At 45.3% G+C, this 27,795-nt stretch overlaps 1 protein-coding gene across 6 annotated transcripts in view; it reads right to left on the bottom strand.

The window, feature by feature from the left end:
* The window catches only part of CEP350 (centrosomal protein 350), an 84,552-nt gene that overhangs the window by 20,147 nt on the left and 36,610 nt on the right, over positions 1–27,795 (bottom strand). For all 6 annotated transcript variants that reach the window (XM_088447150.1, XM_088447145.1, XM_088447148.1 and 3 more), the window contains 11 exons: positions 20,414–20,556; positions 20,094–20,277; positions 19,842–19,987; positions 19,597–19,760; positions 19,020–19,130; positions 18,548–18,625; positions 16,905–16,999; positions 6,028–6,108; positions 5,789–5,940; positions 2,824–2,972; positions 2,535–2,719 (listed from right to left, as the gene is read on the bottom strand). In XM_088447150.1, coding sequence (XP_088303276.1) covers positions 2,535–2,719; positions 2,824–2,972; positions 5,789–5,940; positions 6,028–6,108; positions 16,905–16,999; positions 18,548–18,625; positions 19,020–19,130; positions 19,597–19,760; positions 19,842–19,987; positions 20,094–20,277; positions 20,414–20,556 — 1,488 coding nt within the window. The remainder of the gene's footprint in view (positions 1–2,534; positions 2,720–2,823; positions 2,973–5,788; positions 5,941–6,027; positions 6,109–16,904; positions 17,000–18,547; positions 18,626–19,019; positions 19,131–19,596; positions 19,761–19,841; positions 19,988–20,093; positions 20,278–20,413; positions 20,557–27,795) is intronic.

Genomic DNA, 27,795 nt, shown 5'->3' with positions numbered 1-27,795 from the left:
CACTCCAGGGCTTGCGGCAATGAGACCCTACCACAAGGGTCTCATCGCAAACCCGATGGTCGCGATGGTCTTGACCATCGCAACCATCTTCCTGGCAGCTCGCTATAGCTGTGGGTGGTCAACCACAGCTATACGAGCGGCCAGGAGGCCGCTCTAAAAATGAAGAAGGACGGCCCTGGTTCAGAGCGAGCGCCCTGTCAGAGCGTCCGGCTCTGAATCAGGGCCTCTGTTCAAATGATAGACTATTCTGATTTGTACTATTCTCCAATGGAACCATGTAAACTACACTCTTGAAAGTGAAAACCATCTTCCATAGGATTGCCATAGAAAAATGAAATTACGCCCTTCTGAGAGCCCATAGCTTATTAGTTTCTGGCACAAGTCTATTGTGTACTATGAAAGAAGCATTCTCTGCTGTCAAGTGTCAAACAGACCCAGAAAGACAAGTGTCTGTGAATGAAGTAGACTGGATTTCCAGTATTTCATAATCCAATATAGGAAAACAGAATCTGTGCTGCTTCTAGTTAATGTAATGAATAAGATTCGGAGGTTAAAAAAATAATCAGTAGAGTAGCCATTGTGGCCATAATTTTGTGAACACCTGTTGAGCCATATACTGGAAATGGTGGGAGAAATCTGAGGAGCTGGTCGCCTGTTACTCTTCTGACCAAGCTTATTGCCCCCTCCGTTGCCCTCCACGATAGGCACTAAACTGCCCTCTCAATACCGGGCATTTGCCTTTATCAGCAGTGCAGAATTGAGCTTCGAGCAGGGGCGTCTTCACTGGGTGAGTGGCTTATCATATATTTCAAACGTGTCTAACAAAGTTTCCTGTATTTTATGTGCAATCACAATAGCAGCCTATTTTATTAATGGGTCACAGCAGTGTGCTGGAGATTTTTTTCTGTTTTACCGGCAGCGAGAAAAAAAACAAACATCAAACAATGGAAACTTTTTTTCCCCAGAAGCGATTACAGTCACATCTGCAAAGCTGTGAATCTGGAGAAAATCAGCCCTGGAGAAGTAATCTATACCAGTAAAGGTATCTATAAAATATATAAATTTTTGGGTAGACTTATACTTTACAGTTTAAATCCAGACTTCTAATCTAATGCTATAGGAGATATGATGAACACACAGCCGTGAAGTTGTGACCAGTAAAGTCTTCTACATGAAAAAGAAACCTGCTTTTAGGGTCTTCTCCTAAACACGCTAGCTGTTTAATTTTAGATACAGACACCCATTTTCTCTCCAGTCTATTACAAATCATACCTGATCTAGGGAAGATCCCCTTGGTATTAACTTTGAATTTGGATAAAAAAAAATTACAGAGGCATGCAAATTATTAGACTCAATGCCAGTCTCTTACATTTCATAGTTTTCCTGACTTACTGGCCACACACGTAGACTGTAAAACTTTTTTGCAATGCAATGAGGTACTTTCATGCATTACCTAAAGCTGGGTACCCACTAGACAATTTTATGAACGATTTGACCGATTCCGATGCATCGAAACTTCCAGTTCACATCATCCAGTGGGTATGTACTATGTCACCGACGATGCGCAATATCGTTAACAGGGGCCATGCTGCTGAATGACCCCCGCCGTCGTTCCAGTCTTTGCCAAGTGTGTATGCACTGCTGATACTAGCACCCCCGCCGGGTCCCATTGCTAGCGATATCACGCTGGGTACACATCGTTTAGTGTGTACACAGCATAAGATTCTAGGTCCTCTATCTAAAAAGTAAATGGTAGGGAAATTTTATGTTTTGAAGGTGGCAGCCTTGGCAGACAATGATGTAGATGTCCTTCCCTGTCCAGGTAACAGACCAGTTGCAAATCCAATGAGAAGCAATGGGCAATTGTAAAGGTACAGGAAAAGAAGATGATCACCACCTCATAGACTGACCTCACAGTCCAAATATGGCAGAAGGATGAAGACATCAAGAGACACTGTGAGACTCATGACCAGCAGCCAAACCGTATCAAAATGATTTTAAACAAAGGATATCGTACAAAGTATTAATAGCTGAAAACAGTGTAACTTTGTTTTAAAATCCTTGGTTCAGTTCAGTCTAATAATTGGCCCACCTCTATAGAGCTCTAGTCACAAGGCTACCATAACAATACATACATATTAGGTTATAGATTATTACGATCACATTTTGGTGCAATTTTTTTTTTTTTTTAAAGAAGAAAAAACAAACATGTTTAACAACTTATCAGAAACTTACTTGCCTTCACTTTCCAATTAGACAGATAAATGATAACTAAATTTTGGTTACTGAGGTACAGAGCAAATTATTCACCTAAATGCACTACTAGTTAATGAACCCTACTTCCTACTGGGGAGGAAAAAAAAATAAAGACTTCTAGAAAATGATTTGACAGATATTGCTTTATATTTTTAAGTCTTTAGAATAAAAAAAATAATAATAAAAAAAAATTAAAATAATGAAGATGCCTGTTACTTAAAACCAGGGAAAATGCATATTTTCTAGTACTCCAATAAGCCAGTAATATATAGTGGTACCTCTTCTGATGTTCCAGCCAAGCAAGTTCTGCTTTAGTCTTGTCTTTAAGAGCTTTCTGGCGAAGACGAAGAAGAGCAGCCTGATGAGCCGAGCGCATCTCTCCTTCTTGCATGTACTGGCGAACCATCTCCATAGTGAACTTCCAGAAACTGTCCTGACCACTTGAAAAGGGGCCGCTTAGCTCCTGTGTGAGAGCCATATGGACATACTCATGCACAAGCTATAAACCACAAAAAAAAAAAAACACATTGAAGTCAGCTTTGTTCTCTGCTGATCCCCAAGTTTCACCTTGTCAGGCGTGCTCTCCTCATCAGATTCATGTCGCTGGCTTCGCTGTCTCTCCAAACTACCACGTCTATGGGCTTCAGAAGGGAGCAGGGAACGAAATGACAATTCCTCTATGCCTTCTTCATTTATAGGACCAGCTGAACTTGCACCTGGGAGATGAAGTTTTGTACTTATGTTAAGTCCATTTATTGGATTCCATTAGGGGAACACTGCGACCATGGGCTGTATAAGCTGGTTCAGGATTTATGACCTTCATTTTAATTATGCACAAATTCAGAAAGATCCTCCCCAATTATATTCCCTACCATCAGGGTACAACATTTATTAACAAATGCATTGGAAAACATTTAATCAGTTGAAGTTTCCAAGGACTGACATTGTCTCCGCCAGAAACACCATACGATACATGGATCTCAAGCAAAAGTGCTCAGAATTGTGGTTCAACAGAGAGGACATCCTACTTTTGCATCTGGAGGAAAACCACCTCCAGATAAAGGTATCATTCCCCGGAGGGTGAAATACATGTTTGCTTAGAAAGTGTTTTTCCCCAATTTTCCACCACCGGAATGAACACTGCTGATATTGTCAGGATTTTGGTGATCGCTTTTTATTGTCAGCGAGCTTTTTGTGCCATTCCTGACTGTTTATGAATGTCATTGTTGGGGCATTGTACAATAGGAGCTTTTATAGCATTCCCTGTACATTTCTTAGATATTTAGATGCTACTCTCTGTTCTACAATCTAGATAGGAAGTTTAGACTTACAGATCCATGCAAGTAACATTGTAAAAGTTATAACCGTGTGTGCACTTATATCATACAGAAAGAGTTTTATATATTTATAAAACTCCAGGCATCAAAGATCCAGTGATTCATTTCTATTAGAGGCAGAATATTTTATATATTTAAATTCTCAGGAGTGCATTTGAGTCTTTCTATATTGGATAAATATGATTATTTATACTGTAAGTGTAAATGTGATTATATGTACTGACATATTCCATTTTTGTAAAGATTATTAATATTATGTAGGTGGTGTCTTGAGAATTTTTTCTGCCATTTCGGGAACTACATAGTATATTATTTATTTGTTTATTAGCGCATCACCATTCTCTTGTTGTGGCATCTCTGTATTAGTAGTGGGCAGACACAAGCCCATTGGTTGAATTTGCTGCTATTATTTATAAATATTCTATTCATTGATTAGCGCTCAGTCTTTTTGTTTCTCTGTTTACACACTACTAATATGAAAGTAAGGGTAAAAAATTACTAGTGGAGGGATATGACTGAATGAGTAGACGAGATCTATGGAAGCTAGAAACTCTCCCGCTCCATGCAATTTATAAATTATCTTAAATATTCCATCTTTAACCTCGCCACCTGAAGATGGGAGTTTAAGAATTTAAGGTTCAAGGTGGGTTTAAATGTTATGTCTGGATTCTGGACCAAAAACAGAGTGGAATTAAATTCAAACCCCTTCTGGATGATCACCTGAACAGGATTCCTGAAGAAATTAAAGGAAGAATGTCCTCACTGAGTGACTGTCTTTTTGTCAGGCCTCTTGGAGAAATGGTGGTAAAAAAGTTTTGGAATGGGAATTTCATGAGCTCTATGGTTTCCCAATGTGCTGTTCTCCAAGTGAAAAAGAAACCTGTCCTCCAGGGATCCAAGAACAAACCCATTGATACCTCAGGCCCCTAACTCTATAAGAGTCAACAGGAAGAAAGTAGCTCTTTGCTCCCCTGGCCTGAATGATGTTTTGATACAATTCATGCAGGACATTACCATTAAAGGGCAGGGGGACTCAATGGTCCTTTTTGGGCTCTGTGTCAGCTTTCCAATCTCTAGGCCTAGTGCTGATGCTCTGTGTCTCAGTCCCGGCCAGCATGCATGTAGGGATAGGGCATCGCCAAGCTGCAGCTGTCGATATCGATAGCTACAGCGGGTGGAACAGTCAGGCGAATTGACCGTTCATACATAGCCCAGGCAATCGGCGCTGCTATCTTGTAGATAGCGCCGATAATGAAAGGGCCGCTGTGTGCCCGTTTATTACCGCCCAAACCTACAATCATACATGAGTGAGAAGCGGTATAAGAACACATAACGTGCGCTGATGCCGCTTTGGCGGTTAATACATCTCCCCCAATGTCCCCTGGGCACTCCATCCGGGTGCCTTACTCAAAGATATCGGTGGGAGGGGTGGTGGCTGAGGTGCCAGTTAATGTTCCACATCAGCCCGCTGTTACCAAGTAGTGTATTCTCCCAGCTTGGAGAAAAGTATATGATGCTGGAACAGTAAAATAAATACAGAAAGAAAAAATAAATACTAATAAATTAAGTTGAGTTAAGCAGCTTTGTGAGCTGCGGAGCACTTTTCTGAAACATAGATACCCTGATAGACGGGAATGTAGAGGGAGAGGAGCTTTCAGAATATATACGGAATTTAATTTAAGAGTCTAATCCTGGACAAGCCATTATACTCCATGGTTGCTATGTCACTAATTGGAAGAAAGAGAAATAAGGTAATAAAAGTCACAAAATGATGTCGGCAGAAGTGCTTTGGGTGAGGTTTTTTCTCATTGTTGTAATTAAATACACAAGAACGATATATTGTGAGTGCACCAGCGGGTGTGTACACCCAATGAGAATGACGTAGTTCACAGACATACCAGGTCAGCCCTGCAGCACAGCCGATGCCGATATATATTGGTGCATCTGCCTGTGTGTGCAGGTGCCCAGTGACCTCCCGTAAACTGGCTGCAGGGAACGCGGACACTGACATCTCAATTGGGGAGGGGAAATTTAAATGCCCGCCCAGTTGTGATGTCAGCCAGACATATCAAGCGGCCTATTGGTAAGTGTGTATTGGCTTACAAGATCAGCCACTCAGACACCGGATCGGTCTGCTAACAGATCCATTGTTAAAGTGTATATCCAGCATAAGACTTCTATAGAACTAAACAAACCTTTATCATCAACAGATAAGCTGCTATCTCCCTTTATTGCACTTCTTTCTGGAGTAGGCAACTCCTCAGAGATACTCTCTTCAAGCTCTCTATGGCTCATGGTTTCCTCCTTGATAGATGAAGCTGGCAGACTATCCTGCTCACTGCTGCTGCTGCAAAAGATCACAGCAACGTCAAGAATATGCAGCTTTCAAAACATGCCTTGCACAAGACACACATCATCCACTTGATCCACATACCTGTGTAATCTCTCTTTGAAGCTGGAAGCACTACTGCTTAGAGGTTGGGAAGATGGAGAGGCAGATCTTGACCCCTTTTTCCTATACAGCAAATAAAAATAATAATATGAGATATGCTAAGAACTTACCCTTGTTATCTCTATTTCTACGAAGTCCATAGGGTTCCACAGGATACCTTGGGGTATAGGTGTGACGTAAGTCGCAGGGCACCAAAGAGTTAAGCTTTCAGCCTCCCAGGATGCACTAGGTCCCCCTCCTATACCCCGCCCCAAGGCACCTCAGTTAGTTGCCAAGCCATAGGCCGGAGGAGGAGAAGGAAGAGAGAGAACAAAGATCTGGACACATACAAGAATCACATTCTCACCAGAGGGAGACGGAAAACCGGTGACCAGAGCAAAGCCCATCTGCAGCACAGGTGCGACAGGGCGGGAGTCCTGTGGAACCCTATGGACTTCGTAGAAATAGAGATAACAAGGGTAAGTTCTTACCATATCTCATATTTTCTACCTCAGGGTCCATAGGGTATCCACAGGATACCTTGGGGATGTCCCAAAGCAGTATCCTTTAAGGGTGGGGACGCTCCTGTGTAGAAAGGAGAATCCGCCGCCCGAAGGAAGCATCCTGAGAGGCGAAGGTGTCAAACCTGTAACACCTCACGAAGGTATGGACAGAGGACAACGTAGCGGCCTTGCAGATCTGGACTGCAGAGGCACCACGTCGAGCTGCCCACGAAGGACCCACAGACCTAGTGGAAAGAGCCTTCAGAGAAGGAGGAACCGGTAGGCCTTCATGAAGATAAGCTTCAGAAATAGCCATACGGATCCAGGCTGCCAAAGTTTGCTTTGAAGCAGGCCAACCCTTCTTACGGAAGCCATAGAGGACAAACAATGCGTCCGACTTCCTAAACGAAGAAGTGCGGTCAACATAAGTCCTTAAGGCCCGCACAACATCCAAAGAGGCCTCACCCACGGAAAGACCCAGTGAGTTAAAGGCCGGAACAACTATTTCCTCGTTAACATGAAACTGGGAAACAACTTTGGGAAGAAACTCGGGCCGAGTGCGGAGCACTGCCCTGTTCCCATGAAAAACCAAGAAAGGGGGTCTACAAGAAAGAGCCCCTAACTCAGAAACACGTCTGGCCGAAGCAATGGCCAGAAGGAAAACAGTCTTAGCTGTTAGCCATTTAATATCCACTGAGCCCAGTGGTTCAAACGGCGGTCCTTGGAGAGCCCTCAGGACCACAGCCAAATCCCAAGGCGCCACAGGTGGAACAAAGGGCGGCTGAATGCGGACAACACCTTGCATAAAGGTGCGCACATCCGGGATTGTAGCAATCCTACGGTGAAACCAGACAGATAGGGCCGAAACCTGTACCTTCAAAGAAGCCAGGCGAAGCCCATGATCTAGTCCCGCTTGCAGGAAGGCGAGAATCCGAGACAGACGAAACTTCCGCGGTGCATAACCTCTCGGTCGACAGCACTGGAAAAACGTATGCCACACGCGATGGTATATCCTCGCGGAAGACGGTTTCCGAGCTCGTAACATGGTACGCACCACAGAGCTGGAAAACCCCCGGGACCTCAGCATGGCCGTCTCAACAGCCACGCCGTCAAAGACAGCCGAGTCAGGTCCGGGTGAAGGCAAGGACCCTGAGACAGAAGGTCTGGTCGTAGCGGCAACCGCAGAGGACTGTCCACGGACAGACCCTGAAGGTCTGAGAACCAGTGCCGTCTGGGCCACGCGGGAGCTATCAACAGGAGCGTCCCACCTTCCTGTTTGAATTTCCGGATTACCCGTGGAAGAAGGGAGACCGGAGGGAACAGATATGCGAACCGGAACGTCCACCGGACGGACAGAGCATCCACCAGAGACGCCCCTTCGTCTCTTGTGCGAGACCCGTACACCGGCAACTTGTTGTTGTGCCGGGACGCCATGAGGTAGATTTCTGGAAGACCCCACCTGTCCACCAGTAGTTGAAAAACGTCCGGGTGCAGGGACCATTCCCCCGGATGAACGTCCTGGCGACTTAGAAAGTCCGCCTCCCAATTTAGCACTCCCGGGATGAAGACCGCTGATATGGCCGGAAGATTGCGCTCCGCCCAAACCAGGATTCGAGAGACCTCTACGAGAGCCGCCCGACTGCGGGTTCCTCCTTGCCTGTTTATGTAGGCCACGGTGGTAGCGTTGTCCGACTGGACCTGCACCGGGTGACCCTGGAGAAACCGATGTGCCTGCTGGAGAGCATTGAAGACTGCACGGAGTTCCAAGATATTTATCGGAAGCTCCGCTTCTGTCGGCGTCCACCTGCCCTGGAACAAGTGTGGACCCGAAACTGCTCCCCAGCTCCGAAGACTGGCGTCCGTTGTCAACAGGATCCAATACGGGACCCAGAACGGACGTCCCTTGTTGAGGTGGGTCGTCTGTAACCACCCAGCAAGGGACAGGCGAACCTCCGGGGTGAGCACAATCATCTGGGACTTCAGAGACTGAGGCAGCCCGTTCCACTTGGACGAATCAGGTGCTGCAGAGGTCTGGAGTGAAACTGGGCGTATTCCACCATGTCGAACACTGACACCATGGAGCCCAGTAACCTCATCGCCGAGTGTAGGAACACCCGGCGGCTGTGCAGACAACTGCGCACCCTTGACTGTAAAGCAGAGATCTTGTCCTCCGTCACAAAGATCCTTTGCTGTCCCGAGTCCAATAAGGCTCCAAGATGCAGAATCCTCCGAGACGGGATTAGAGTGGACCTCTGCCAGTTGATTAGCCAGCCGTGCCGTTGCAGCAGTGCAATGGTCAGGTCCAAGTGGCGTAACAGGAGCTCTGGAGATCCTGCCACCAATAACAGGTCGTCCAAATACGGCAACATGCGAACTCCCTGCAGCCGCAGAGAAGCCGCCATGACCGCCATCACCTTGGTGAAAACACGTGGTGCTGTCGCCAGGCCAAAAGGGAACGCCCGAAACTGGAAGTGGTCGCTGCGGATTGCAAACCTGAGGAACTGTTGATGGCGCAAAAGAATAGGGACATGCAGGTAAGCATCCTGTATGTCCAATGACACCATGTAGTCCCCAGGTTCCAGCGCCAGAATGATGGACCGTAGGGTCTCCATCCGAAACTTCGGAACCCGCAAAGACTTGTTGAGTGCTTTGAGGTTGAGAATCGGACGATACGACCCATTGGGTTTCTGTACCAAAAAAAAAAGATTTGAATAGAAACCCTGGCCCCTCTGGGAGAATGGAACAGGCACTATAACTCCAGCCTGGAGCATAGTGTGCAATACCTTCCGCAGTTCCATAGCCTTGTTCCGGTCTGATGGTAGACCAGTGGTGAAGAATCGAGCCGGGGGTCTGTGCCGGAAGGAGAGGGCGTACCCGTGGGAGACCACCTCCAGAACCCAAGTGTCTGTCGTAGTGACCGACCAACACCGGGCGAACTGCGGCAGGCGGCCTCCCACCCTGGCATCCCCCAAAGGGAGGCCCGGACCGTCAGGCCGCAGGCTTGTCATCTGGCTTGGGGGCCGGACGTCTGGTACTCCATGCCTGTTTCCGGGGCTTGACCGATTTCTTAGGGCCAGCCTGTCGAGGAAACGACTGTGGTTTGGGCCTGCCCTGGGCCCTAGATGACCGAAAGGACGATGGTCCAGAACCAGAAGGAGCAGCGGCCGACAAGCCGATTTGGCTGCCGCCAGCGTGGCCACAATCTTATCCAGATCCGGACCGAAGAGAACTTCTCCGGTAAACGGCAACGCTTCCAGACCTTTCTTGGAATCTGCGTCCGCCTTCCAGGATCGCAGCCACAAGGTGCGACGAGCAGCTACCGCTGCTGAAGAAATTCTAGACACCAGAGTACTAATGTCTAGAGCCGCCTCGTTGATGTAGGTGGCCGAATCACGGAGATTGCCAATCAACTCCGCCTGTTTGGCCGGACAGTCGGATTCAAAAGAAGCCTCTAATGAATCCGCCCAGCGCTCCATCGCTCTGGCAACCCAGCAAATGGCCATAGCCGGCCGTGCTGCCCCCCTGCAAGGAAATAAGCGGACTTCAGGCAGATTTCTACCTTGCGGTCTGTAGCATCCTTAAGGGAGGACATGGATGGCATCGGCAATGTGGCACTACGGACAAGACGGGTCACGTGAGAATCCACCTGTGGAGGGGATTCCCACTTAGCAAAATAATTATCCGCGAACGGATAAGCCACCGCCAAGCGTCTCTGCGGCTGGTATCTTTTGCCAGGTTGTTTCCACGCCTCCTCTAAATGGTCCACCAACTGACCCGAAAGAGGAAAGACTGTGGCATCGCCCTTCACATCTTTGAAAAAGGCATACTTAGATTTAGCCGCTGGGGGAACTTCGTCCTCAATCACCAAGGCTGTGCGGACCGCCCAAATAAGTCCAGGAATATATACTTTGGACTTAGCATCAGCGTCCTTAGTATGGAGAGGTTCCTGATCGTAAGGATCCAGAATCTCCCCATCATCCGACGTCCCTTCGTCATCCTCATAAGGAGCGGACAGAGACGCCACCGGCCTTTTATGAGGCCGCATCACAGACTCCCCTTGCAACACATCCGACAAGTGCTGTACAGAACTCGTCAGGGAGTTAACCCACGCTGGCTCCTGAGTACCCGGGAGCGGGGAAATAGGGAGACTGTGGGGTACCACCAATTGTCGTGGGAACCCCTGCATGGGTGACGACACCACAGACTGCTGGGACAAACCCATCGGAGTAAACGCGGGCTGCGGAGCTAACTGGCCCACTAAAGCTGTTAACGCCTGAGCGAAACAAGCCCAGGGCGGCTCCTGTACCGGTGCTGTAACCGTAATAGGCCGCGCCATGGACAAACACTGCCGGCAAAGGCCCTCCGCGCTACCCTCCCCCTCCGCTAACGGTACTTTGCACGTGGTACACTGTAGCCGGAGGGGAAAATCACTTTCAGACATGATGGCACCACGTATGTGACCTCTCTCACCAATTAAGTATTAAATAGGCGAGAGACCACCCTGCAGCACCACACTGCAAGGGCTTTAGCAGAAAGAACAGGGACAGTAATAAAGCTGACAATTTTGAGAAGATAAAGTTACAGGCAGCAGCGCTAGCACAGTCACATACAATGCAGAGAAATAACAATTCCTGCACTAACAGCGCTGATCACTCAACTACACAGACATAGGGCCTGGTAGGACACAGCGCTGCATACACAGACCTGAGCCACAGCGGAGGAGAGGTATGCGGGGGGACCCAGACCACGATGCTTCCTTCCAGGCTTCCAGCAGCGTTCACCATGCGTTGCAGAGAAGATGGCCGCCGAGGAGCAGAGAGAAGCTGGCCTGGGGGAGGAGCGCTGACACAGGACCAGTCAGCACAGTGCAGAGAGGGCTGTGTGTAGCGGGGGAGGCGCCGGCTGTGAGACAGGGAAGGCGCGCTCCCCTGGCATGCATTTAACCCCTGGGACGCCGCAGCGCTACCGCTCTGCTGCGGTCCGCTGTCCCAGGGGGTAGTGGAAGCGCAGGTTGGTCGCCTGGCTCCACGCTGCAGCCAGTCCCCAGGGAGTCCCCTGCCTGGGGACTTAGGACCATGTGATCAGCGGGGACCCACCGCGGGACCCCGCTGCTTACCTCTGTCCCCCTTGAATCCGGCCATGGTCCGGAGCATCTGGGGTCACCGCTAGCTGTGACCCCAGACGGCCACCAGCATCCCCGGATCAGTACCGGCATTCTGGTACCGGCGGGGTGTAGGGAAGACAGCATGGACGTCAGGACTGACTGTCCATGCTGTTCATCCAGATGTGCAGCCACAGCTGCATGAAGAAAAAGCTTCAGGGGCTCTTCTAGCCCCCACTCCAACAGGTGCACCCGACTCCGGCCGGGCACCAAACTAAACTGAGGTGCCTTGGCCCGGGGGCGGGGTATAGGAGGGGGACCTAGTGCATCCTGGGAGGCTGAAAGCTTAACTCTTTGGTGCCCTGCGACTGACGTCACACCTATACCCCAAGGTATCCTGTGGATACCCTATGGACCCTGAAGTAGAAAATATAATTTTTGTATTCACCGTAAAATTATTTCCTTACAATCCATTGGAAGACAATGCAGACTGTGGATTAGAGGCGAAGCAGGAAGCACTAATAATGAGATGTATTATAATGTAATCGGCCGGAGAGGGGAATTGCTAACTGCCCCCCTCCAGCAATCCCTGCTAGAGCCCACAGTGCATCAGCCTAGTGCTGATGCGCTGTATCTCAGTCCCAGCTGGCTCCACTGAGCATGCACGGGATCTCGCAAGTATCACGAGATCCTGCGTGCAACCCTTGAGCCGGCAGCAGCACTGTCCTTGCTGTAGGGATAGGGCATCGCCAAGCTGTAGCTGTCGATAGCTGCAGCAGGCGGAATGGTCAGGCGAACTGACCGTTCATACACTGCCCAGGCTATCTGCACTGCTAGCTACGTCACAGGAGGCAAAAATATGTAACTGGTAACATTTTGTAAAAGTATGCACAGAGGCCCAGGCTACCGCCTTGCACAACTGTTCCACCAAGGTACCATGTCGAATCGCCCAAGGACTGATTTATTGGAAGACAAATATGCCTGCTGGATGACAGCACTGATCCACCTAGCAACAGAGGTCTTGGAGGCTGGCCAGTCAAGTTTGGGTGAATCCACGAGGAACAAAAGGCCGAACCAAGGACTGTCAAGATAAATCCACAAGGCATGCACTACATCGAAAAGGCATAATGCAGCCAAGCCAGAAGACTAGGACGAACCCGGAAAATTCGGGAGAACAATGTCTTGGTTCAAATGGAACAGCAAAACCACCTTAGACATGAAAGATGGCTAGGCATTTAAGACAATCCTGTATTTAGAGGGAGATCACGTAGATCCGTTTCTCGGCGCTCACTGTAGGTACTAGAAGCAATTGATGTGAGTGCTGCAGATCCCTATGTTTAGATGTCCCAATCTAAACTAGTGTGATAAATGACCAATTGAACATAAATGTAAAACACAATTTATGTTATAGTAGGGATCGCGCTCTCTTTAGTGAATGTTGTAGATTGGACCCTACTTGCAGAAACACTGTGAGTGAAATAATGCAGACTGGATATATACCAAGGGGGATGTACAAAGTAATTTATTGATGTCACTCGCAGTATAGTGAGGACTAACTGTTTAAAATACATGCATGTGGCAGCTAATAATCTGCGTGGTTTATGCAGGTGAACATGTGCAGGTGATGGGAAGAGATGGGGGGGGGGGGGGGGGGAAGGGGAAATGGACAGGCACAACACAGATGGATCGTGCAGAGGACAGTCCAGTGACGTGACTAAGTGTGCAGGGGGAGGGCGTCTGTCCAGAGTGAGAATGACAGGTGATTTGGATTGTCTGAATAAGGTCACCAGGGCAACTGAATAATGTGAATGAACCTGCATGGTGCTTAAGCATAATATAAAGCAGCGAACATTTTGTGAAGTTAGGGAAATAAAGGCAGTGGGAGGCACATATAGGAACAGTTGTAATTCCTACACCGTTCACCTAATTTTTAATGTAATTACCCTCAAATTAAATTTGAAAGTCTGCAGTTAAAGCACATCTTGTTTGTTTCATTTCAAAGCCATTGTGGTGGTGAATAGAGGCCAAAATATGAAAATTCTGTCAATGTCCCAATATTTATGCACCTGACTGTATTGTGTCTTTTGATATATATATATCCTATAGATTGTAAGCTTGCGAGCAGGTCCCTCTTACCCTTATGTATGTCATGTATGTATGTCTTTTACAACCCAGTATAATGTTAATCTTGATTCAAATTGTAAAGCGCAACGGAATTTGCTGCGCTATAGAAGAAACTGTTAATAAATAAATAAATAATAATAAATATATAATTAATTTCATTCTTATTCTAATCAAGTTAATAAATATATATATATATATATATATATATATATATACACACACACATATATATATACATATACATACACACACACGATTAGGAATGGCACTCCAATACAGCGGGCAACAGCCGAGGTGCACTGCATAAAAGAGCATGTATCCAGAGAGAAGCGGCACTCAAACGGACTTTACATACAAAGATACCACAGGTAGGAGTTACGTTTACCTGTGGTATCTTTGTATGTAAAGTCCGTTTGAGTGCCGCTTCTCTCTGGATATATATATATATATATATATATATATACACACATATATACGTCTTTCCTATACATTGCCAATCCTATAGCCATCAACGAGTATGGACTGCACCCATTTCCATTCCTTTTTAAACTTCAGTTTACCCATGTTTTTATTTTTTATTATTTTTTATTTTCATTCAATTAACTAAAGGGCAACCGCCTTTATTTCCCTTACTTCACAAAATGTTCGCTGCTTTATATTATGCTTAAGCACCATGCAGGTTCATTCACATTATTCAGTTGCCCTGGTGACCTTATTCAAACAATCCAAATCACCTGTCATTCTCACTCTGGACAGCAGTGCGGCCCGATCGTTACCATAACAACCCCTAATAGCCCAGTGATGTATTACAGACTTCCCGCCCACAGGACTCTATATATTCCCATCTCTAAGATGGTGCTATTCACAACTCCTAGAGGTTAGCCGACACGCGTAGGAGCTTCTCATCACAAACCTCTATCACACGTACCTCCGCTTGCCCAAGTCTCCTCCCAGCAGAGTTGAGCGCACAGTAGTCTGGAGCCTGCTCTTCCCCTCTAGCCCGCGAGATCTCGGGTCCGGGCGGGATTCAGCACCTGACATACTGTGGAGACCAAACCAGCAGCCGCACTGAAGGCGCACGCTGGAACACGGTCTGACCCACGGCTATAGCAGGAGTGGATGAAGACTGCCAAAAGAAGATACCAGGACCCGGACCAAGAAAGAAGATAAGGTGAGGCCTCACCAAGACTGTCATCTAGACTTGTTGTACTTCAACCCTGACTTTGTGATACTAACAGCTCATAACTACTATCAGCTGCTCAGTGCAGTGGGGTGCGGGACGCCCTCCCCCTGCACACTTAGTCACGTCACTGGACTGTCCCCTGCACGATCCATCTGTGTTGTGCCTGTCCATTCCCCCTTCCCCCCCCCCCCATCTCTCCCCATCACCTGCACATGTTCACCTGCATAAACCACGCAGATTATTAGCTGCCACATGCATGTATTTTAAACAGTTAGTCCTCACTATACTGCGAGTGACATAAATAAATTACTTTGTACATCCCCCTTGGTATATATCCAGTCTGCATTATTTCACTCACAGTGTTTCTGCAAGTGGGGTCCAATCTACAACATTCACTAAAGAGAGCGCGATCCCTACTATAACAAATTGTGTTTACATTTATGTTCAATTGGTCATGTAAGACAATCCTGTCTGAATGAAATATCACAAACGGAGATTACAGGATAAGGCAGCAAATCCTGACACTTGTCAAGCTGAAGCAATGGCAAGGAGATCAACCACATTCAAAGTAAGATAACGTAGTTCCACGGACTCGAAAGCCTCAAAATTGAGTTTTTTAAAGAGCCTGCAAAACCAAAGGTAACGCTCACAGTAGGATAGGAGGAACGTAAAGAGGTTCAAACCTTAAAGAAAGGTCTGCACCTCTGGGATGACTGCCAACTGTCTTTGAGAAAATACAGACAGCTGAACCTTGAGAGAAGAAAGGGAAAGGCCCTTATTCAAACCGTCCTAAAGAAAGGACAAAAGATGCAAAAGGCGAAATGGACCCATCGCTCACACAAGAAAGTGTAGAGCTGCCAGACACAATAGTATGTTCTGGAAGTGACCGGCTTTTGAGCCTGAAGCATGGTCTGAACCACTGGCTTGGCAAACCCTCTCGCTGAAGTGCCCTGGCCAGCATGGACAGAGGTGGATAAAAGTAACCCGACCAGCAGGACCAAGACGCAGTCAGCATATCCACGAAGACCGTCTGAAGATACTCAACCAGGGGCAGCATTTTATACAGTCGGGAGGTCTATATCAGGTACACCCAGGGCAATTAACATATGCAATGGCAGTGGCATTGTCCGACTAGATGCGAACAGGCTTGTCGCAGAGAGTATTATGAGCCTGGAAGCAGGGCATTCCTGACCGCCCTTAATTCTATTATGCTGATGGGTAGAGTTGACTTGATTCTGGACCAAAGACCATTTAGATGACGACCCAGAGTCACAGCTAGGATCTGGTTCTGCAGAGCCAAAGCATGAAATCAGGAATATGGAACCACTTTGAAGGATAACACCATCTTTTGCAGGAGCTGCATACATCGGAGAATGGAGACCCGTGGAGAGAAAAGGTGGGATCTTGGATAATTCAGTATCTAGCCATAAGCTTCTAGAGTGTCCACCAAGATGTTGAGGTAACAAAGATTCTACAGGTGCCTTCGCCAGCGGGACATCCAAATAAGGAATGATTGTGATTTCTTTGTGCCTCAGAAGGGAATCATGTGAGCCATGACTTTTGTGAAAACCCTGAGGGCTGTGGACAGACCAAACGGCAGGGCCTGAAACTCCAAGTGCAAACAGGGACTGAGGCGTTTAGAATATTAAGAAAGAAAAAAACAAAAGAAAAACCATCTACCTACAAAACATGCCTCATTCAAAGGCACTAAAAGAAAAACTGAGGCCCAGTGGAGGTGGAAGAGGGTTAGAGGAGGGCAGAGTTATTTTAGTTAACCTTTTAGTGCGTACTCCTGTGCCAACCTCTCTAACTCACAATCTGCAGCGTCCCCCAGATTGGATGGCTGGGGATTAACGAAAAGGAAAAAAAACTAACAAAATAGATGAAAGTGTGTGGCATACAGTATTTCAAATAGTCTGCTGTGCTTTACCTGTAACGTTACACAAAAATACATAAACCCTTTGAATACCTGATCCCATGAGAACGCTGAAGTTTCTGTTGATCAGTGGGAGAAGTCATAGCAGCATCTGAGCTGGTTGGAGATACATGCCCATGGTCTAGCTCCTAACAAGAAACAAATAGACACTGTAAATTAGGGAATGAGTTTCAACTTTGTGCACCTACCTTAGTGCAACAGAAACAGATGTTATTACCAGCACTACTTATGGAGTGGAGAAAAAAAACGCACACAGAGACTGTATACGTGCAGATAATCCCCCATCAGTGGCAGCTCATCACACTAAAAGCTGGAGTCTGACAGATCTTACTGTAATGCTTTAAAATGTATTATTTGCCAACCAAGTTTAATGTTCATTTAACTATAAGGAAGAGAACCTATTTTTGTTACAATTTATAGGTGGGCATGTATAGAACCACCTGTAGACAATCGCATCATTGAAATGTTCACAGCAGTACACATTATTTCAGGAGATGAAAGTACTGAAGTTGCTGGAGGCAGGGACTTGTCCACTTGTGTGATCAAGTGAGGACAGGACTACATGGGACAGGGTAGTGTTATGGGCCTCATTCAGAGATGCACGCAATGCCCATCGCTGCTGCCATGCTCAATGGACTTGCAAAAATATGCTAATGATTTAGCTGATGTCTTGTGCGCAGAGACGCCCACCTCGGCGTCTCACATCTGCTGCTTCTGTGCAAAAGAAGAATCATCAGGCATATTGGTCGCACATCGAGCCTCTGAGCAAGCCTATGCTGTCACATACGACTATTAGCGTTCCCGCTAGGCTGTTTTAGCGGGGCGCGGCGCCCTGCCCTCCTTCTGGAGGGCAAAAAGCACCCTGCCCTCCAGGAGGAGGGCAAAAAGCGCCCTGCCCTAACATCCTGCGGGAGCCGTTCTCACCCGCGGGACGCAGTGTCCCGCGGGTGGAGAAACATGCGGTGACCCGGTCACCGCCGGAGAATAGACGCCGGGCGCATGCGCCCGGCATCTATTCTCACTGTCTGCAGGGCTTGGGGGCTGCCCGGCGTGTCCGTAAGTGCCGGGCACGCCCCCAAGAGTGACGAAAAGGGGACGCGTCTTATAGACACGCCCCCTTTTCCAATGACCACGCCCCCTTCTCGGTCGCGCGCGCACGGGCATGCCCTCTCTAGCTCCGGCGCCCTGCCTCCCGCCGGAGCTAGAGGGAACACTAGACTATGGTGCCTCTCCAGCTGCGAACAAATTTGGAGAGGCTTTCTAAAGCTGGGTACACACTGACATATATTGGCCAATCAATTAATCGGCCAATATATCTGGTGCCCTTCAGCCGGTGTGTACCAGCGATATGTCTGTTAACGACTTCGTTCACAGACATATCGCGTCAGCTGTGCTGCACAGCCGATGGCAGATATATCTGCAGCTATATCTGTCCATCAGGCAGTGTGCCGCGGCCAGAAGCAGATGATGGTCGTTCAGTGTGTATGAACGACCATCAACTGTGCAGTGTGTACCCACCTTAAGACATGCCCACAAAATGGTCCCGACACGTATGGTTTTTTCTAACCCCCCCCCTTTCCCTGTTACCTCCCCCAACCTCTGACTACCTGTCCTATCAGGTGCGATGTCATTGCAAGACGGTTGTGTGAATGACACACACATGCGAGTCAGCTCACCTCCTGAACCCGAGTCACATTTTGGGATGCAGATTCCTGTAGGGTTTTCTGGAAGCGCTGAAGCATTTCCGACTGTGCCTGTAAGAAGATACCACCTCTGGTTATTAGACAGCACCTAGCAATGAAAATGTTTTAAAGTAAACACTTCAAACATTTAAACTGATTAATTTGAAAAGTTCCTTAAAAACATTCTTTGCCTTTCATATATTTCCTGTGCTTTAATTGCAATGTGCACATGTGCGGGAATACAGTAGTGGACAACAAGGTTAGTTACTGGGTATAATAAAACAACTAGATAACTTCATTATACCAGCCAGCATTTGAAAACTCAAACAGCCCCATTAAAGAAAGCTCAAACTACTCAGATGTTGCAGCACTACTATTTTTATCTTGTTCTGTCCCTGTCTGGTAAAGCTTCCTAAAATGTTTAGCTGAACCAGTTTTGGTAATTTCCTACGATCCTTCATGTTACCTGTGCTGCTTGCTGACGAGACTCCTCCATCTGTCTCATACTTGCTTGGGTCTCTTGTTCTGTCTGCTGTCTCAGTGCAGCCATGTTTTGCTCATGACGCTGCTGTTGAGCCTGCAAGGAATACCACAAGTCCATTATGCAAATCATGAGCCTTTAGAGATTAAATATTTGAAAAAAGGTGAGGCAACCCTCTAAATGGGCCTTAAATAGGATCCATGCACAGGGTATCATTTGGGATGTTTTAAGAGCAATGCACAAGAAACTTTGGTACTGCTTTTTAAAAAATAAAAAAGTAGTAATTAATGTCTATGAATGGAATAATAACAGGATCTGTTCTTTTTGGAGGCTGAATATAATAACCTTTGAGGAACGGACTAAAAAGCAGTAAAGTGAACAATAATTTACAGCAGTCATTTCATGGATTGCTATTGAATTGAATCACATCATTCTCATGTGCAACCCACACAAATGGATAACTCAGCTTTGCTCCTTTCCCCCTAGTTTCTAACGCTGGCAGATGAACACAAGCAAAGCTACTTCGAAGGCCACAATTAAGTGTGGCATCATCAATAAGCACCTTCAGGATCTGTGCTAGCGAAACGGTTTCCTGTTGTGCCAGAGAAATCCCACGGACACGCTCGACATCACATATCTGCCGGACCGATTCCTCCATGGCGCCCAGATAATTCAGTTCCGCAGAAAGGCGTTGCTGCAGGCCAGCAGGAGAGTACCGCATAGTGCCTGCAATACACATATCCGCATAAATGGTGAGGACCATAAACCCGCACTCACACACATTCGGAAATAATTCTCACCACATACCTTGACCAGGCCCAGCTATTAAACCTGGTGCTTGGGATCCCAGTACTGTAGATACTGGATGTCCTGACTGGGTTGGTACTCGTCCTCCTGGATCTTTAAAACTGTAGGGATGACTGTTTTTATCCCTTCCAGAGTCTGACAAGAGACTGACCCACACAAGTAAAATAATGACATGTAAAAACCACCTCTTTGCAAGCTTGATAATTGTACTCTGGCAGCTATGTTAACCAAACAATAAAACTAGTGTTGTACCTTGCAGAGGAGCGAGAAGATATATTGCCCAGTGTGCTTTCCGAGTCAGAGCCTGACAACCGTTCCCTGCCAGCAGTCAGAACTGGAGATGTTTGTTTGCTCCCTTTCCCTTTATGGTCAGAACCCAATGAGCTTTGATCAACTATTACAGGGAATGAGGAGTTATCATTCCGCCAGTCCTTTCCTACAGGGTAAACAAGGGAAAAATTATTACCACCTTTTTCTGTTGTGACACTATACTGAACTCCGCTCCCAAACATTCAAATGTCTTTAAATGTTCAACACAACTACAGTAAAGGGAGTCTACGCTTGTAACTTACGCTTTGAACTTCCTCGCTGAGATGAAACCGATAAAGGTGATGAGACAGCCGAGGGGGTTTGTGAAGAATGAGACGATGCTCCCTCACTTCTAGATTTGAAAACAGGAAGTTCCTCCTTGGCACTGGAAGCATTGCTATCCTCGCTGCATATTAAAGAAAGCGATAGTTCATACCAACCCATTGTACAGTATACGCACATCTTGGCAGTGCCACTTAAAAGGTGAGGATATCAACCTCACATATTTAGCTTCCCATTTTGATACAGCATTGACAATATATCTCTAGCACCACACTTTCTAATAATTTTGTAAACTCCATATTGTTCCATAACAGGGCACAAGTAGGAAAAAAGCCAAACTGGATTTTTGTACTTACCAGATAAATGCTTTTCTCAGACTCTATGGGGGAACTGGAAGACAGTGGGGGTATGGATAGCGTTGAAGCAGCCTGTGCACTATAAAAGGATAAAATCTGGGAGCATAGGCTCCTTCCTCTCTGCACCCCACTCCCTGCCATGACTAATAAGTTTTGACTAATTAAGCCTTAAGGTTAGAGGATGAAGGAAAGGAGAACAGAACACTAGCATCCACAAACCCCCCACCAGACAACTAGTCAGGGAAAAATCTCCAGAACAGTTGGGAGTGTCAGGGAGGGAGTCCAGTGTCCCATATGGAATCAGAGAAAAGGATATTCTAAAATACAATGTGTGTGTGCTGCGCTTTGTAAAATTGTTTGTATATATGATAAGCTGCTCAGTATAATTTGTACATGATCAAAAAATCTTAAAAACAAAGCGCTTATGCAAAAATAAACATAAAAGACAGACTTAAAAAATATCCAAAATATGAGCTATACTTACAGCTGTTTCTATGGATATCAAAAAAAATAGATATTTTCTGCTAAAAATAGCACTAGCTCCACCTCAATAAGGGATCTATGCCCTGTAAAGACTATTAGAGCAATTTTATTACAGCTGTGATGTTTATAGTCTTTTCAGACCAATTGGTGGAGTGGTAGATTTAAAACAGCAGTGTCCCGATGTTAATAATTCGTGTAGCCAACTTCTAACTGTCCCTACCTTACTATTCCCCTCTCCGGGGTTCCTCCGTGTGCCGCGGCGCTTGATGGAAGTAATAGCCGTCACGTGGTGAGACCCGCACTGGTGAAGGATCGCTTAGTACTTTCTCCCTCCGGGGATTCTTCCTCGCGGCGCTGTTCTCACACTGCGTGGTGCCCGCGGCACAGGATGATGACGTCAGACGCCGGGTGGCTTACTCGAATATGGTGACCAGTCTGCTGTTGAAAGTCTTTTAGTCCTCCTCAACTCTCCAACGCGTTTCGAACCTGATGTGGTTCTTTTTCCAGGATGAGTATGGTAGTTATGTAACTGCCTTTAAATACTAAATTTTATTCTCCAAACAGGAAGGGGTAAAACCGGAAGTCCTCAAAAAAAAGCGGCAATCGCATGTTCTTTGGGACTCCATTAAAATTATTTTAAAATCTGAAAATTCTGTCTTTTGTTTTTCTTTTGTTAAAAATCATGGATGTATGATGAAAAAAAGGGTGTACAAAGTGTATAGGAGGGATAGTAGGGATATAATATTTTAAAATTAATAATTCTAAAAACGCTTTTAATTCTATATCAATATTCAAACCATTGGGTTCCAATGTGTTGAGGGTGAAAATCCATTTTGTTTCAGCTTTCTTTAACTTATTTACAAGTCAGACTATCTGTGTACTAGTGATATTAAATCACTTTACACAGTTATAGATCATGAAATAGGATGTCAAGCCAGTAGACACTATCTCTCCACACAATCAGAACTATCGAACACTCAGATTAATTTTATTATGGACAATATCGACTTCATTCTCCGCCACAACTATTTTTGGTATGGTGGAGACTACTTCATCCAAGAGCAAGGCACAGCCATGGGTACATCTTTTGCCCCCAGCTACGCCAATTTATTTGTGGCGTGGTGGGAGGACCAGCATATATGGAGCAACAATATTTTCCTAAAATACATCAAGTGTTGGAGAAGATATATAGACAACCTTTTTTTTGTGTGGAGTGGCTCGAAGGAAGACCTTGAGAATTTTCTCATCTACCTGAATGAAAATCAAATGAATCTGGAATTTACAACTATTTTCAGTAAAGAAGTAGTAATATTTTTAGATCTTGAAATATTTATTAAGGATGATCACATTCACACAAGAACACATACTAAAGAGTGTAATGGTAACAATATGTTACCATACAACAGTAATCATCATCGAAGCTGGATTGAAAATATTCCTGGAGGACAATTTCGAAGGATTAGAAGAAATTGTACTGATGATACGAATTATATAAAACAGAGTGAAGAACTAAAAAGAAAATTCATAGAAAAAGGATATCAAGGACAAAAATTTGAAGATGAAATTCGTAAAATATCCAACCTAGATCGCACAGAACTTCTTAAATACAAACCTAGAAAGACAGAACAAAATGACACACAGCCAATTTTCATTACACAATTCAATGGAAACCATAAAGAGATAGAAAACATTTTGTCCAAACATTGGCACATATTACAACTGGATCAAGATATTAAAGAATTTTTACCACCAAAACCAAAAGTGATATATCGGAGAGCCAAATCCCTAAAACAACAATTAACACAAAGTTTTCTACCAGTGGTTAAAAATAATCAAAAAACTAATAGGAATGGCTTCTACTATTGTACTAAATGTATGGGCTGTAAACAACAACCAAAGAGCACCAAACCAGCATTGGAATTCCAGTCCAAAGAAACAGGAGCATCCTTCAAAATTAAAGATGACATCTCGTGCGAGACAGAAGGAGCAATATATATGCTCGAATGCCCGTGTGGTCTTCAATATATTGGACAAACCAAACGAAAAATAAAGACAAGAATTTCAGAACACATTTATAATATTAAAAGAGGATTAAGTACACATAGTGTCTCAGCTCACTTCCTGAAATACCACCAAAAAAAACCAAAAGGACTAAAATTCCTCGGTATTCAGAAAGTAAAAACTAACTGGAGAGGTGAAGACCTGGTAAATAAGTTAAAGAAAGCTGAAACAAAATGGATTTTCACCCTCAACACATTGGAACCCAATGGTTTGAATATTGATATAGAATTAAAAGCGTTTTTAGAATGATTAATTTTAAAATATTATATCCTTACTATCCCTCCTATACACTTTGTACACCCTTTTTTTCATCATACATCCATGATTTTTAACAAAAGAAAAACAAAAGACAGAATTTTCAGATTTTAAAATAATTTTAATGGAGTCCCAAAGAACATGCGATTGCCGCTTTTTTTGAGGACTTCCGGTTTTACCCCTTCCTGTTTGGAGAATAAAATTTAGTATTTAAAGGCAGTTACATAACTACCACACTCATCCTGGAAAAAGAACCACATCAGGTTCGAAACGCGTTGGAGAGTTGAGGAGGACTAAAAGACTTTCAACAGCAGACTGGTCACCATATTCGAGTAAGCCACCCGGCGTCTGACGTCATCATCCTGTGCCGCTGGCACCACGCAGTGTGAGAACAGCGCCGCGAGGAAGAATCCCCGGAGGGAGAAAGTACTAAGCGATCCTTCACCAGTGCGGGTCTCACCACGTGACGGCTATTACTTCCATCAAGCGCCGCGGCACACGGAGGAACCCCGGAGAGGGGAATAGTAAGGTAGGGACAGTTAGAAGTTGGCTACACGAATTAACAACATCGGGACACTGCTGTTTTAAATCTACCACTCCACCAATTGGTCTGAAAAGACTATAAACATCACAGCTGTAATAAAATTGCTCTAATAGTCTTTACAGGGCATAGATCCCTTATTGAGGTGGAGCTAGTGCTATTTTTAGCAGAAAATATCTATTTTTTGATATCCATAGAAACAGCTGTAAGTATAGCTCATATTTTGGATATTTTTTAAGAGAAAAGGATATATCTGTAAAGTACAAAATCCTGTTTCCTTTTTCATCCATGGAGGACACTGGAGACAATAGGAACCCAAAGCTGTCCCTAAGGGAGAGAAAGCTCCCGTGCTGTACACGACACCCTTCGCCCAAAACTAGAATCTCGAGGTGTAGGTAACAAAGCAATAGCATTTTTCAAAGGTGTGCACTGAGGATCAGGTGGCTGTCCTGCAACGTTGCTCTGCCGAAACTCCCTGCCGAGCTGTCCCCACCGACCTGGTTGAGTGAGCCCTGACAAAATCAGAAACAGGTCGATTTGCTAAAACATAAGCATGGTCTCTAACTACCATGCTCCATCTGGCAAAGGTCTGCTTTTAGACAGGACAGCCCTGCTTGTTCACATCAGAGGATGAACAAAGGATCTATGTGATGCATCTACTTAGTCTATCCACAAAGATTCAACAGGGCTTAGACTACATCCAAAGACCGTAGAGAGACTACTGGAGAAGGAACTGCAATCTCCTGGTTCAAGTGAAAAACGCAACACGATTCTTGGTAGAGAAGTCACTGTGGCCTGCAAATCCGTCATGTCGTGGTGGAATATTAGAAAAGGACACTTGTGGAACAAAGTGCCCAACTCCAAGACACTCCTGACCAAGGAGATAGCCAAAAGGAACACTGTTTTCCATAAATGGAGACAAAGGTCCACCATTTCTAAGGTCTTGAATGGAGGTTACTGGATGGCCTGGAGTACCAGAACCAGGTCCCAAGGGACCACTGGAGGGACAAAAAGAAGATTGTGTATGCAAGACCCCATGTAGGAAAGTCTGAACTGCTGGAAGAGTCATGATTTTCTTCTGAAAGAGACCCAGATCCAACCCTGAAAATATAGGAGTCTGGAAAGGCGAGAAACGGAAGGGTTAAAGCCTCGTGATTTACACCATTAAAAATAAGTTCTCCACACCCTGTGCAAGATCTTAGCTGACACTGGTTACCTAGTGCGAAGCATGGTTGGGACCACCACATCGGAGAACCACCCTCCCAGATTTTATGAGGGCTGTCTCAAAAGCCACCCTGTTAAAGCTGGAGGAGGTAAAGCCCTGTGAAGGAAAGGACCCTGGCCGAGAAGGTCCGGGCTGACTGTTAGATGCTTCAACATTACTGTGAGCAAAATCTTTAGTCCAAAACTAGCAGCTTTGGATGCAAAAAACACTGAACCTGTAAAACTCATTAAAGTCATGGAAAGATGTCCATTTGGCTACCGAACACAGCTGCTCAGCCAAGACCCCTTGCAGCGTCACTCAGGAGGCCCTGATCAATCTGGCGGAATGTGTCCTCACATATATGTCGAATTATGGAAATAATCCACTTAGCAATAGCCTGCTTTTTTTTCACAAAACAACCGTATAGGATCATAAAGGAACAATAGGTAATCAAGTCTTTTGAATTTCTAAAGTTCAAACCAGGCAGATCTTCAGAGACATGACAACATCCAGAAAGAAAAGGTGCCTATCCTCTTCAGAAAACCGGCCATGACCTACAGTCGGAATTACTATATCTTAATTTAATTAGAATTCTGACACTACTTTAGGCTGAAAGGAGGGCTAAGGGCTATGCAGCGATAACGGCAAAATAGGGCTCTCAGCGCTACTTACACTGCAAATATTTTGAATAAACAGATTTTTACCTAGTCATAACAATAATTAATTTAATTATATATCAAAAACATTTATTAAGGGTAAATGTGTACAATATATAAGAGTAATTGGACTGTATAATATGGCTGCTTTCTGTATCTAAGCGGTATGGTTTCTACGACTACTGGTACCAGTATAGAGTACAGCACATACAAACAGTACAAACAACATATTATATGTAAGAAGTAGACCAAATCAACAGGTGAGGGAGAGGGGTTGAAAAAAATGTCCAGGATATTATTATATTTGTATTTCTTCAGTGGATAATCAGTTCAATAGGATCTCTGGTGGCACGGAAAACAGTGGTGACTTTTCCTGGTGGATGGTACTACTGTATCCTCTTTCGCAGATATCATACTAACTATAATGGTGTTGTTGTACTGACTCTATATAGACTGGGATGGTGAATTCCTCGGCTTGATAGCTGCTCCAAAAGAAAAAAATTCCTACTATAAGTCCACTGTTTTGTGTCTGATAGAGATCCAGAATTGGTTTTCCGGCAAACTGCTTATATTGCACTTGTACCGCTGTAGCACTCAGTAGTACCGTGCTCTGTCAGTCTCTTAGCTCCAACCCGTTTCGACCTTGTGTGGGTTTTGCCAGGGCGTGTGGTCCGACACTACCTAGGCGAAGGACAGCTCACAGTACCATTAAGCGGTACGAGTATGATGCAAGCAGTTTGCCGGCAAACACCTTAGAAGTTTTGAAAGCATAGAGAACAATTAAACTAGTTTAATTTCCAAAGAACCAACATGGCATCTACTACTGAATGCTTTTGAAACGCTTCTCTGAGTAATAAAATCAGTCCACTTTGTGGTTCAACCAAAAACCCATCATGGCAATATCTGGTTGACCACATTGCCTGACAATTTGTAGAAGTACGTCCAAATGCTGCCTTCAGGGTGAGTGCACTGCAGCTATAGGAGAAAGGAAATAGCTTCCTAATTGAGTATTCAAGAAATTGCAAGACAGAGCTATCACCTCCTTTACTCTAACGACCTATAAACCCTTTGATATCTTGAGTCAGTATGAGCTATATAATATAAAAATGTAAAGCCCAATCTCAGTCCAAACTAACTTTTATGTATAAAAACAGCAGGGGAAATACATTTTATCATGGAAATGATAAATCACATGTCCCAGATTTTTGGATGTGCTGGATGGTATATAATAAAGGTTCTTCTGCTTTTCCTGGCCTAAGTCTATTTACATATCCACCTTGGATCGTGCACTGCAGGTAGTCCTCTTCTTTCTTTCCTGATCTACTATTATATCTTAGAAGGACCAGGGCCAAGCATTGATTACTGAAATAAGCATCTGGAGCAGGCAAAACCTTTTGCCAATCTAAATTGCACTGTGTCCAGCCTGGTTTGGATGCCCTATTAACACCACATGAGACACAGGAAATGCCAGAACCAGTATGGGTGCAACTGGTGGGTGATCTCAGGCAACTCGAGACACATTCTAGGCCACAGGAAGCAACACTTAATCCCCTAGGGATCTTGGCAAGGACCCTTCATGCTCCTTTCCCTGGCAAGGACCCTGCAGGGTAGATATTACTTGTAAAAGTACTTTGGGATCAGTCACTACCTCCTGAACAACCTCCAAGCAACAAGGATGCTGCACCTACTCCTCTATGTCTGGGTACCAGTGCTTGGGGGGGCAATGCTGATCATGTCAGGAAACCCAGCTTTGCTCTCCAGGAACGGAACCTCTGGTGTGCGATCTGGTGCCTGATGGCACAGGCAA

This window comes from Taudactylus pleione, unplaced genomic scaffold, assembly GCF_031769625.1.
Source record: "Taudactylus pleione unplaced genomic scaffold, aTauple2 ptg000421l, whole genome shotgun sequence".
In the NCBI taxonomy this organism is placed as follows: domain Eukaryota; kingdom Metazoa; phylum Chordata; class Amphibia; order Anura; family Myobatrachidae; genus Taudactylus; species Taudactylus pleione.
The sequence above is the reverse complement of the archived record's forward strand: the minus strand, read 5'-3'. Positions and strand labels throughout refer to the sequence as shown.